The 12,810-nt window shown below is 43.5% G+C and overlaps 1 protein-coding gene across 3 annotated transcripts in view; it reads right to left on the bottom strand.

The window, feature by feature from the left end:
• Nucleotides 1-12,561, bottom strand: part of nap1l1 (nucleosome assembly protein 1-like 1) — a 33,050-nt gene extending 20,489 nt beyond the window's left edge. For 2 of the 3 annotated variants that reach the window (XM_063217165.1, XM_063217166.1), the window contains exons 1-2: nt 12,449-12,561; nt 6,240-6,280 (exon numbers count right to left, since the gene is read on the bottom strand). In XM_063217165.1, coding sequence (XP_063073235.1) covers nt 6,240-6,256 — 17 coding nt within the window. In that variant the 5' untranslated portion in view covers nt 6,257-6,280; nt 12,449-12,561. The remainder of the gene's footprint in view (nt 1-6,239; nt 6,281-12,448) is intronic. The other variant, XM_063217164.1, reaches the window with a different exon arrangement.
• Between the last annotated feature and the right edge of the window lie 249 nt (nt 12,562-12,810).

Here is a 12,810-nt window from a genome sequence, read left to right as displayed (position 1 = left end):
TTACCAGCCATTTTGGCTAGTGGTTTTCCTGACTCACTAGCCATTGGGCCTTTTCACTAGCCATAATTTTCTTAACCATCATAGCAGCTTTAATGAATTATATAATAGGCTGTAGGCCCTAATAATGTAATGTAGGCTAATATAATATAATATAATATAATATAATATAATATAATATAATATAATATGCTATAGGGCCTAATAATTAGAATTGTTAGGCCTATTAACTGGTTCATGCATGCATGCTATGCAAAGAACAGATTTACTGATCTGAGGAATGGCATAGCCTATAGTATATTTACCATGCAGAAACACCAAGCACAGTGCTGTGGAAGGGCACAAATGTAAGCTACACGAGAGCAAAATATTTTCGTCTTTAATCTGGAGGGACTTTTTCATATCATATTGGCCTATCTGTGGAGGTCGCCGTTCAAATTGATGCGCAAAGTAGATAGCGTAAAGTCATTGCCAAGTTCGCCTGTCCTCGGTCATACAGTGCCCTCCATAATTATTGGCACCCCTGGTTGAGATGTGTTTTTTAGCTTCCAATTATTTTATTTTTTTTCTAAATAATATGGGACCTTAATGGAAAAAAAGAGAAAAATCCAACCTTCAATACAAGTGCATTTATTCAGTGGGGAAATAATTATTTGACATCAAATAATGTGTGTCACAATTATTAGCACCCCTGGTGTTAATATTTTGTACAACCCCCTTTTGCCAACAAAACAGCACCTAATCTTCTCCTATAATGTTTCACAAGATGGGAAAAGACAGAAAGAGGGATCTTCAGCCATTCCTCTTTGCAGAATCTCTCTAAATCATCCAGAGACCTGGGTCCTCTCCTCTGTACTCTCCTCTTCAGCTCACCCCACAGGTTCTCAATGGGGTTGAGGTCAGGGGACTGAGATGGCCATGGGAGGAGCTTGATTGTGTGTCTGGTGAACCATTTCTGTGTAGATTTGGCCATATGTTTAGGGTCATTGTCTTGCTGAAAGACCCAGTGACGACCCAGCTTCAGCTTTCGGGCAGAGGGCAACAGATTTTGATTTAAAATGTCCTGGTATTTCAAAGCATTCATGATGCCATGCACCCTAACAAGGTTCCCAGGGCCTTTGGAAGCGAAACAGCCCCACAGCATCACTGACACACCCCCATACTTCACAGTGGGTATGAGGTGCTTTTCAGCATGCGCATCTTTCGTGGTACGCCAGACCCACTTAGAGTGTTTGTTGCCAAAAAGCTCAATATTGGTCTCATCTGACCAAAGCACACGGTCCCAGTTGAAGCCCCAATACCGCTTGGCGAACTCCAGACGCTTGCGTTTATGATTGTGAGTGAGGAAAGGTTTTCTCCGTGCATGCCTCCCAAATAGCTTGTTGGCGTGTAGACAGCGCCTGATGGTTGATTTGGAGACTTTGTGACCCCAGGATGCTACCATTTGTTGTAATTCTGTAACAGTGAGCTTTGGAGATCTTTTGATTTCTCTTACCATCCTCCTCACTGTGCGTGGTCCAGGCTTGTTTACCACTGTTCCAGTTGTTTTGAACTTCTTAATTATTCCTCTCACAGTGTATATGGGCAGCTGCAGTTGAGTGGCAATCTTCTTGTAGCCTCTGCCTGACCTGTGAAGGTCGACGCACATCTGCCTCACTTGTATGCTGTGTTCCTTTGTCTTTCCCATGTTTAAGAGTGGATAAGAGAAATGGCCTCGGTGTCACGTCATATTTATACCCCAGGGAAACAGGAAGTGATGAATTACTAATTAAATGTTCCTACATACTCTGCTAAACTTTGTAAACTACTGTAGAAATGACAGAAATGCTTCAATTATATTTATTTCCTGGGAATTGTTAAGGGTGCCAATAATTGTGGAACAGGTGATTTAATAAAAAATAATTATTTTTTAGTCAGGGATTTTTTTATTTTCTTACAATTCATTTGAGTTGAAGGCTACATTTTCCTACAATTTTCAGTGTGGCAGTATTCTTCTGCAATAAACACTGAATTTATTTTAAGGCTTTTAACACATCTCAACCAGGGGTGCCAATAATTATGGAGGGCACTGTATTTGCTTATAAAAGTATCCACTAGAAAGCACACACAGGTGCGGTACCTACAGAAGGGGCTACGACTCCCTTTCATTCCGTTTAATAGTGAGTTGTTTAAAATATAAACGGGCGCAAGGCGAGACGGGCACCTGCGAAGGGACATGCAATGGGATGCTTCTGTGCAGTCTGAAAAGGCTACTACTGCGCGTTTTTTAAGAACGGTTTGACAGTCGGGAACAACAGCACAAGAAACATGGAGGAATATTAAGGTATGAAGACATAGGCCTACAGGCAAATCAGAAAATAATTTAAACCAAACATTATTAATGCCGCATGTGTCCTTGTCTTATCACTGCGCTAATCAGTCTTGAGACTTTCACAAGAGTAAGACAGACTGACGTGTTTTCCTCTCGCTTTGGTCATTTTAATGTCCACTACTACAAAGTATTGTACTAATGACAGATCGCAAAACAGGTCAGTTGAGATGAACTTCGCTACTTTATTTTCACGTGAAGGTTTCCAGTGACATTTCCAAACGCACGCTGATGTCCCGGTAGCTCGCTGTCACTCCTCTTCGCAAGACTAGCTCTGTCAGACTCTCCTGGCTTGCGCGAGACACAGGTGACACGTGACACAGGTGCTTCATGGGTATTGTAGCCTCGCGAAATCGCATTGTATTGCTTTTGTAGCAAAGACGGTCTGAACAAAAAAACTACAAAATGCGGTGCCTCATCATTCAGAATAGTAACGGACCCGCCAGAATGGCTAGTGAACCTTCGGTATCTAGTAGCCAACGCCGACTTTCACCCGCATTTGGCTACCTGGCGTGTGTTAGTGTTAAGCCCTGATACACACACGAGCTGTAGTTTGAACACACCATGGCTGCTTCTTCAGCAGCATGTCCAAAATAAGAACTGGAGGGTATTCCAAGAACATGGTGAAGTGATAAACCTCTCCAAGTTAACCTACTACAACAAGTGGTGAACTTGCAAATAGATAAGGTAAGCGTACCCATTAAGCCCACCAAAATCTAAATTTCTTTATTTTTCAAACATCTTCACATAATTTTTTTGTGAAATATTTTGTTAAATAGTAAGATTTACCTCTCTTCTCAATGTTTGTCACTGAGTTGATGGATATTTCAAAGTACAATATGAAGATTTTTTACGAGAAAAGTGAAAAGTCTGAATGGGCTTAAATGGTACCATTGGTACCATTTAAGCCCACTTGTGTTCCAAATAAGCTCATATAGTTATTTCTCTATCAAAATACCTGGTGAGGTGTGTGAATTGAGTTTAAACAGTGGAGCCTACATGGCATAAATGGTTTCAGACCAAAAATGTAAGATTTGCTCAAAAAATAGTGCATAAAACCTAATTAAATATTACGGCATCTTTTACTTCATATACTTCATAAAATTCTTCATCCAAACAGAGAAATGTATTTTTTCTTATTGATTATTGTTAGTTCATTACATTACGTCTTTTAAACCAACAACTTGGGATTGTACAGCACTTTTTATGTCCCTCAAAGGCATTTTTCATGCATTTCAATGGGGTGTACCATTTAAGCCCACCTTGTACCCATTAAAGGGCAACTCCTGTCAATTTCAATGTGCTGTTATATTGCTCACGCTACCCTGGACTTTTCAGTAGCCAGTGACGCCGCAGTATTTGGCTCAGCCCTTTCCGAGATATGAGCTATTCTAATGGGGGCAACTTTTGTTTACATTTCAAAAAAACATTTTTATTTATTCCCAAAAACATCCAAAAGGTTGTGCAACATCAGCAGACAGCTAGCAAACAGCGATACCTTTTGGGAAAATATTTGGAGTAGGCCTATGTTCATTTTTTTTTAAATGTAAACAAAAGTTGCCCCCATTAGAATAGCTCATATCTCGGAAAGGGCTGGGCCAAAAACTGCGGCGTCACCAGCTACTGACAAGTCAAGGGTAGCGTGAGCAATACAACAGCACATTGAAATTGGCAGGAGTTGCCCTTCAAGACAGCCTATACAAAAAGCTATTTTATGGAAATAATCAACTCCACAAAACATTTCATGATGCATTTCTTTAAAGACCACTGCCAAACAAACTGGAATATGCTTAGAATTCATACCTAACCACCTTAAGTCTTACGGTAGAGTAAGATAAAGATGGTGTGTGGTTGTATCAAGAAAATATCGGCGTGTGCTCGCTCATAAAACACATCTTTCCATTTGAAGGGAAATGCTATAATTTAGTAAAACACTGCATGTATATATATAAAAATCATTACATTTACCTCTTAGTTTACTAAATATGAAAGTATTTTCAAAACATTTGACTTAAACTAGCTGATATTCTATGATTTCTGACATGTCCCAAAACAGCAAAGTTTTGAGGCAACTTCTTGTCAGTAGTCCTGAGACTGGATTCACTTGGACGGGAATAACTCGACGATAAAAAATGTGATTTGTTTGCAATAAAAAACATTGTCAGTTACAAAACCCTTTAATTGGATAGGTTGATGAACAACAAAATTCACCTTTTCCCTTTCTTTAAATTGACCTCAAAGTTGAAAGTGGGCTTAAAGGGTACATGGGCTTAATGGGTACGCTTACCTTAACCCACAGGCCTCAGTTAAGAAAAGGAGGCCTTTCCAAAGCTCCTACGCAGAAATACCAAATAGAAAATTCCCAAACTCAAGTTTACATGGAAATTCTCCCAGAAAAGTCCACCCATTTACAACCACATGAGACTCCCTCTGTTCATGGAACTCTCATTGGGATACACTACGGTTGAATATGAACAGTTCGTGTCGTATGTAGATGTCAACTGCAGGTCAGACACGGTTTATAAGGGTTGTTACAACATGAAGAGATGCAAAATAAAGGGGATGTGAAGTTGTTTTTCCCCCCCTAACTTTTTAGGGCTTTTGTGCTTTGTTTGAGACAGAATAGCTAATGCCATTCTGTTAGGCCAAGGTGGGGCCTGGAGATGCAAAGATGCTGAGGCTCAAAATATCATGACGCATGAACAAATGGCTTTTTCAAAGGGTGAAGTTCTATTCGAGTTCTGGCACCGTTCTCTATATTGCACAGATATCAGGTGTCCTCTGCTTATTAGTTGTGAGGAGGGATGCTGAGGCCCAGTCACGGTGGAGAGCAGATGTTTTATCTACCAAAGTAAATGATTCCCAACACAGCACTTAGCAGCTGGTGGAAGAGGGTATTTGGCCTGGTTGGGTTTGGGCCTCAAATTTGCCAGGTACTTCCCAATGGGGCACCCAAGTCACGCCTTTTAACTTCTGGGCCATGACTCACAAAATTGTTGCATTATTAGTGATCGGGCAAGTAAAGCTAAATCCTGATTTCCACACATGATGGCAGCGAATTTTATACAGTGCAACGTGGCATCATAAAAACGTATTGAATACAACACTGAGCTGGATGGGCAAGGGAAAATGGGGAGACCCAGCCCAAGAACATTCTTGTCCCTCCTACACTTACACACACTACGAGGTATGATCTAGACACACACTACGAGGTATGAGCTAGACACATACTACGAGGTATGAGCTAGACACACAGGATCAGGTACACCACCCCCCAACCTATCCCACCTCAGGCCTGTTGACACCCACCACATCCTCCATGTTTATCTAGGGCATGCAGAGACACCACGAGACAAGAGTTTGACATCTGCCAACTTAGCAAAGCGCCTGACAGCTCATCAACACTGAAACGGCACTACTCAAACAGCCATGGGGAACTGGCAGGGTCTGCACGACAGGGGGAGGGAGGGAGAGGGACACAGAGACAGTAGTGGCCAGCCGGGTGTCAGAATGCCTTGAAGTGCCATGGTCTGTGTGACTGGCCTCCCAGTCCCTAGAGAAATGTCACATTGCTTAACACCTAATGCAGGCTGTCTAACTATGAGGCAACTGGGTAAAGCACTGCCAAGCCAAGCGATAAAGGGATGGAATATGAAGTTATTGCATTTCTACACCGTGCCTTTGCAATATCATTCATTGCTGGGCCGTGAATCTGTCCAGGCCCAGTCCCTTTACATCACTGGTTCTGAATGTCTGCAAAGTCATTGGAATAGTTGAAGAGAAACAACAAACCAATCTTTGCTCTCTGTGTGAGCTCATGCCTGTGGCCTACAATGTTTATTTAGAGAAGGTGGTTTCCAAAATGAACACTTACTTGTCAATGTCTGCCATGTTGTTGCTTGACCGGTTTTAGTTCTGTTGGAGGGGGAAAAAAGGAGGTAAACAAAACAGTTAGATAAACACACACATTAAAACTGATTAAATGGCTGATTATGATTAAACCAAATTCTTGAAATAGAAGTGAATTTCACAGGTTTTGTCTTCCACTCATGCATGTCGTTTCACTACCACACACAGTTGCAGTGAATGGGGTGGGATGGGGGAGCTTGCCTAATCATTTGCCTGGTGGCAGTGTATAAATAACAAATCAATGTAGGTCAACTGTGTTTTGGGAGACGAGAATGATGCAATAAGCAACTCACACCCTAGCAGACATCCATGTGTACACGCACACACAACAAATGCTGATTTAGAGCCTTCACTGACAGGTATCGCCCCCAACCCACAAGAATCTGATGCCAACTATGCCAACAATGAAACTGAGGAAAAATGCCTTCAAACCTTTGCATTAGGTTGGATATTGCAATTACTGCAAATTTGACAGCAATATCTCTACAACCCACATATGGACCATACAGCTGTCACAAGATTAAGGAGGTGATATGAACACCATTTTCTTGACAAAATATATAGTTATTGCAATTTGCCTTTGTATGGCAATATGGCGAAACCACTCCACAGGAGGGCTCTGACAGGAGGGCACCTAAGGTCTCCTTAAGCATGGCAAAGCAAAGGTGTGCATGTGTGCGCGCGTGTGTTTGTACACCTCCATGTCAGAGTATTCCAAGAACATTGTAAAGCGATTAACCTGGCTAACCAGGAAGTGGTTAACTTGCTACTAAATAGTCCACAGGAGTAATTTAGCTAAGAAAATGAGAACTCCAGGCTCTTCTATTTAAATGATTTACCACTACCGCAAGGTTATTTTAGCCTGGCTTACTACTTAGCCAGGTTCTTGGAACACTCTACGGGTTAACACAGATGAGACAATAACCAGTGCTGGTGTTCAAACAATGTCAGGTTACAGTAGCACAAACATCATTCCTTTGAGCAGCTGGCCCACAAGGCATCGTTACTCTCCAAACCACCACATCTTCCTCCATCAAAACAGAAACACAGCTGCTTACAGACGACAAGCAGGCCACCATTTTGTGATGAATACAGCACAACATAAGCTGGGGGTTGTTTAGCTAGCTTCCCAACACCACAGCAACACTGCCTCTGTCTGCACACTATTCAGATTTCCTGAGAAGACCTCCCCGAGGACAGGCGGAGAGCAAAAATGGATTCTGTTCTGGGCTTTAGAAATCGAAGCCAAGCCCTCTGCAGATCACCAATACAGCTGAGGCCGTGGAGAGGCAGCCACTGCCAGGCAAGCACACTCCTGGTAGAGATATACCCTCAGACACTCAGAAGTGACAACAGCGACAGAGCAAAATAAGATCAAAACAGACTGCTAGACAGACTGACCATCGACGACAAAACACAGAAAACTAGAAATGCACTTTGAGTGCAGACCACCGCCAAGGAAGCCGTTTGATAGAACATTTGACTATGTTACGCCCTAAGTTTTTTTTTCAAGTGTTTCTGCCTTGTTTTCGTGGAGTTAGAAATTGCAACGTCAAAATCCACCCTATCCCACAATGAAGGATCTTTAAAAAAAAAAAATCTGGATCTGGATCATAAGCCTGATCACCACCAAAATTTCATCACTTCTTCCTTTTGTTTTTTTGTTATCCTGCTGACAGACAAACCAATGCGACCGAAAACATAACTTGTGTCTGACTCATTACCTCCGCCAAGGTTAAGAGCATTGCTTTTTAAATTACATTACTTTTCTGCATGTGACTGTTAACCCGGACAAACCGCCTACATCCATGTTGTTGTCACATTGGGGAGAAAAACCACTCCGGAAAGTTGGTTCGCAATGCGAACCGAAAAATTCTTGAACACACCGGAGGGTTCACGATTAGGAAACGGGCTAGGGCAGGGTTCTCAGTCGGCCTGCACGCACCACTGGAGTGGGATGAGGAGGTTGCTGCAGTCCAGACCCTCACCCACGCTGGCTACCTGGCCGACCACCTAACTCGCCCCATAGAGACAGTCTCCAGATGCCCACCAACACATCCAATCACATCAGCATCCTAAGCAATTTTTTATCCAACCTTTTTGTCTTGCGTATCCCCTAAGCCTTTTTGTCGTGCCATGAGGGCCCCCTTATTCATGATAAATGTCTTCCTATATCGCAATGCATTTGTTATTAATCCATGTACCCCCTGCAGTGTGCTCGCATACTCCTAGTGGTAGACGTACCCCTGGTTGAGAAACACCATCCTAAGCAACCGCTATCCTCATCCTGCCCATTGCTTCCTTTCCCTTTTTTTTACCTCCCCAGAACTCAGCCCATCGTGGTAAACACACAACACACAGACACGAAGACCGGCAGGGGCAGAGTAGCAGACATGCGCGCAGCATGTGCCGGGCTAATTCCAGCCACTTTGGAGGGTGTTCTGGGCGTCTAGCTAGGCTAGGCAAGAGGCGAGACGGCACTGGATTACTTGGCTGAGAGGGAAGACTCTTCGGGAATGACTCACTCATTCAGTCCTCTCTCTCCCTCTGCTCTCTTCCCTTCATCCCTCCCTCCTACTTTCTCAGTGACTGCTGCCCGTCTGGCTGACATAAGGTCTGGTCATCCTAAAGCGTGCCTCTGTTCTGTACGGCTGCTGCCAGCCTTCACGTGCTACAGATGGGGTGGGGGTGGTTGGGTACGGGAGGGATAAAGGAAGGCGGAAGACCAGGGGGTTGTAATGCGGGGTGGGCCCCTGCCTCAGAGGATGACGATGCAGCTCTGGCATGCAATGAATGGAGGGGATTTGAAGTGGTATGTGCATGTGCATGGGTGGAGAGGATGGGCCAACAAGCAGAGGGTCAGTCAGTCACTCATCTGGGGTGGCCGGTGGACTAGTGGGTTGGACTGTGGCGTGGGTGCAAGCCACCTGCTCCAATGCTGAACCCGCCCCAACATGTAAAGTCAAAAATACCCATGCCCCGTAATAGCTATTCAATTTTTCATTAAGATCAAAAGACCGATTATGAAGTTGGATGCGGACACCATAACCAATACCTACATAAGGACTAAGCTCACAAACCCGCATTACCATTTTCACAAATAGTAAAGCAATACTTTTTTGAGGTGCCACCAGAAAGTGTTTAAGCAAGCATCTTAGGTAGTCACTGGAAATGACATAAGAGAAAAAGTGTGACAGCGTCTACTAGCTAGCTAAGCAAGTTCTATCAATCACCACTTTGTAAGCAACTAGAGTGTGAAACATGTGACTTCAGTGTAGTGGTCATCCAAATGAATGCAGAACACATCCACAAGTGTTTAGTGTGCATAAAGCACATCTGTAATCAAAAACTACAACGCAACCCTGTTTGTCCTCTGATGGGGAAAAACCCCCACTGGTGTATTCAGAAAATCAAGGCATGAGACTTCATGACTTTACTGCTCCTTGTACAATGAAACTTAAATGCAAAGTTCTGCAGGACGTATTACAAGACTGAAGTCACTTTACAGGGCAAGTCCATTTAGTTAACCCATGTTGAAAGGATCTTCATTCGCTTTGGAAAAGAAGGTTTAAGGCCATTATTCTTCTTTTACACGGTTTAGGAGTCACTCCAAATGTACTCATGGGTATAATGACTAAATTGCATAACTTGCAAAAATAAACCAGAGGAGATCAGAAGACAAGGAAGATTGTGGGTTTTTTTGTTTGTTTGTTTGTTTTTTAAAATTTTAACTAGCATTCAGCAGCATTAAATAACATTAAATATCTGCTGCTTTCAATCAAAGTGGGTAAACCTCCAGGGAGCCAAAAACGTATAGTAGGCCTACTTGACACTGTGGCCAGGTTGACATAGCCATTACTGGGAATCCACAAACAGAACCCATCAAGATTAGTGATCTCAGTGTCGCCATGTGCATTGATTGGACTCAAGACTGCAGGACATGCCTAGGGCATGCCCAATAGACAGACCAGCAAACAAGAGTGTGCACATATTCTTAGTTTGAGACATTATAGAACCAATAGAGTAGATACTACAAATGTGAAACATATCTTTGAAGTTTACGTCCACCAATTTGCACTTCTGTCACATAGGGACAAGAAACGCATGTTATTTCAGTTTAATTAATTAGAGAAAGCAATGACCTGAAACACATGATACTATATACATAAGGATCTTATTCCCATTCCAACCCTTTTCATCCCAATGAGCCACATGCTAGGGCCCAGGGAGAAGACACTTTCCAGGCCAGGCCATGCCAGCTTAACTCCACTCCTCAGGAAAAGCAGGTGGACTATATCATATAAATAAACCAACTAAAGCTTATTCTTTCTGCCTGATAAGAAAGAGCAAGAGTAGCAGTTAGTCAAGTAAAAAGTATCCAGCTATAACAGTATAGGAAATCCCCATCACCCTCTGCTCATCCGGGACTGCCCCCCTGCACTCAAACACAAGCTACTGTGGTTAGGAGTTCACAAAGTCATGGGGAGAAGAAAAAAACAATCACAAATTGAAACCCAGGTGGTTCAACAGACATAGCATTTAAGCAGGTGTATTTAAGAACGGTAAAAAAAACTCTTATCCGGACAACAAATCCATATCCTGTTGTAGTTAAATCCTACCAATAACCATTTAAAAAGCCAATACATATGAGTTCATACAAGGCAAATATTCTTTAGGATTGTCAATCACATTCGTTTCTTCTTTACTGTAGACTTCTGCCGACCAGGGGACACAAGTGTGTACTCTAGGTTAGAAGCCAAGGCCTCCTTCACACGCACATGGGACCTTCACAGTGTGGCATGCCCAACATTACAGGGATGCTTCCATCCACACCACTGACATTCCTCGCCGTTATCGGGTTTCCAGCGCAGGAAATCCATAGAACTAGTTCAGGATCGCTTCACAAGTGAAGACCTAACTACCAGGTAAATAAAACGAGTGCGACAATTGTTTAACACCGGGCGTAAGTAACCCAACACGTTATAAACATCGACACAAGCATTGTTAACTTCTTTTCGTCTAAAATTAGAAAGATGATCACAGCCCAAGCAGCAACGCAGTAGATGAATCTCACCACTCGGTCACACCACCACGTGTTGCGCTTATTGACTAGCCAGCTAACCCAACAAGTTGGAAGGCTAGCTAGCCAGCATCTTGCTAGTCGGCTACCATGACAAAGGCCATGCCTGACTTTCACACGCCTGTCAAGTGTGCGCAGCAAGCTAACGCTGAATTACAGCCGGGCACCAGACTAGCCATCCACAACCAGCAGACAACATAAATTATCCCGGTTTGCAACATGACACGCTTTTCATCACCACCACAACTACCTCTACTTCTTTCGAATAACCAGGCATTTGGTTCGAGGAGATCTGTCAAATGAACTGTACACTTCCACTGGGCTCATATGCACTAGCTTGGCAGCTTTATTGCGTGCGTAGCTTGTGGATTTGGCGGAGGTCTACCTGTTCAATGGGGAGACGCGCTTGCTATCTAGCTAGCTAACATTAGCCACCCAAGTGGGTAGAAATGAAGTCGGCTCAAAAGGTGCCACCGAAGAAACATCCCTGCCTAGCAACTTGCAAATCGACAACGCCACACAAATTTACAACAAATGGTCGACAAGGGTAACGGCCGACGATGTAAGCTATGTTGATGATGATGTCCAGTGCCGCTTTTGTATTCATGCATTGAGGGACATTCCAATAATTTGTGATGAACGAAGAAGTCAAAAACGTGCTCAGACACAAGCTATCGCTAACGAAAAACTTGCGCTCTCTGTCCGCCACCTCTCCCTCCCTCCCGTAGCTCCCCTCCCGTTGGTACTCAAAGAAATCAGGTCAACTTTGTGTTGCTGTAAATATCCAAGCTATCCATCACCACAATAGGGAACAGATCCCATGGTATTCCATAGCACCATTGCTTCCTGAAAAATGTTCCCCAACTAGGACAGTGAATTACAGCCATTTTCATCATCATGTAACACATCATGGAGGTGCACCCATCTCAATGGCTGCTGTCTGATTCGACACTGGCGGGCGAACAATCCATTCCCTGCGCGAGCAATTCGATGGACAAACCTCCCATGACAGCTGGGCAATATAAAAAGCAAATGCCAGCTCTCAACAGCGCCAGGTAGACGTGTCCGAAGAAGCTTTCCGAGTGATCGCTTACCTTCACTTGATGGTTCGGCTGTGATGTGGCGAGCAAGGGAGGCAGCCTGAGAGGGAAAAGGACCCAGATCTGATGGCGGTAAAAAGGAGCGAGATCCCGCCGCCTGCGCTCATATACATCTAGCGTCATCACGTAACCCGCCAGTCACCAGGACAACACTGAACAATGGGAGGGGCTGAAATATTTAGACGAATGTGTCTAGGATGGAGGGCTCTTTTGGGAACTTCTGTTGCCTCGATGTTTTCTTTTGTGTGCTTTTTTCAGCAATATTATCAAACCAGACAGGAGGGGGTAAGACAACACACATGGAGTTCCATTCCATTTTCACTTGACAAAGTAACAGTACCCAGAGTGTGTGGTGA

The sequence above is a fragment of the Engraulis encrasicolus genome, chromosome 15, assembly GCF_034702125.1.
Source record: "Engraulis encrasicolus isolate BLACKSEA-1 chromosome 15, IST_EnEncr_1.0, whole genome shotgun sequence".
Lineage (NCBI taxonomy): Eukaryota > Metazoa > Chordata > Actinopteri > Clupeiformes > Engraulidae > Engraulis > Engraulis encrasicolus.
The sequence above is the reverse complement of the archived record's forward strand: the minus strand, read 5'-3'. Positions and strand labels throughout refer to the sequence as shown.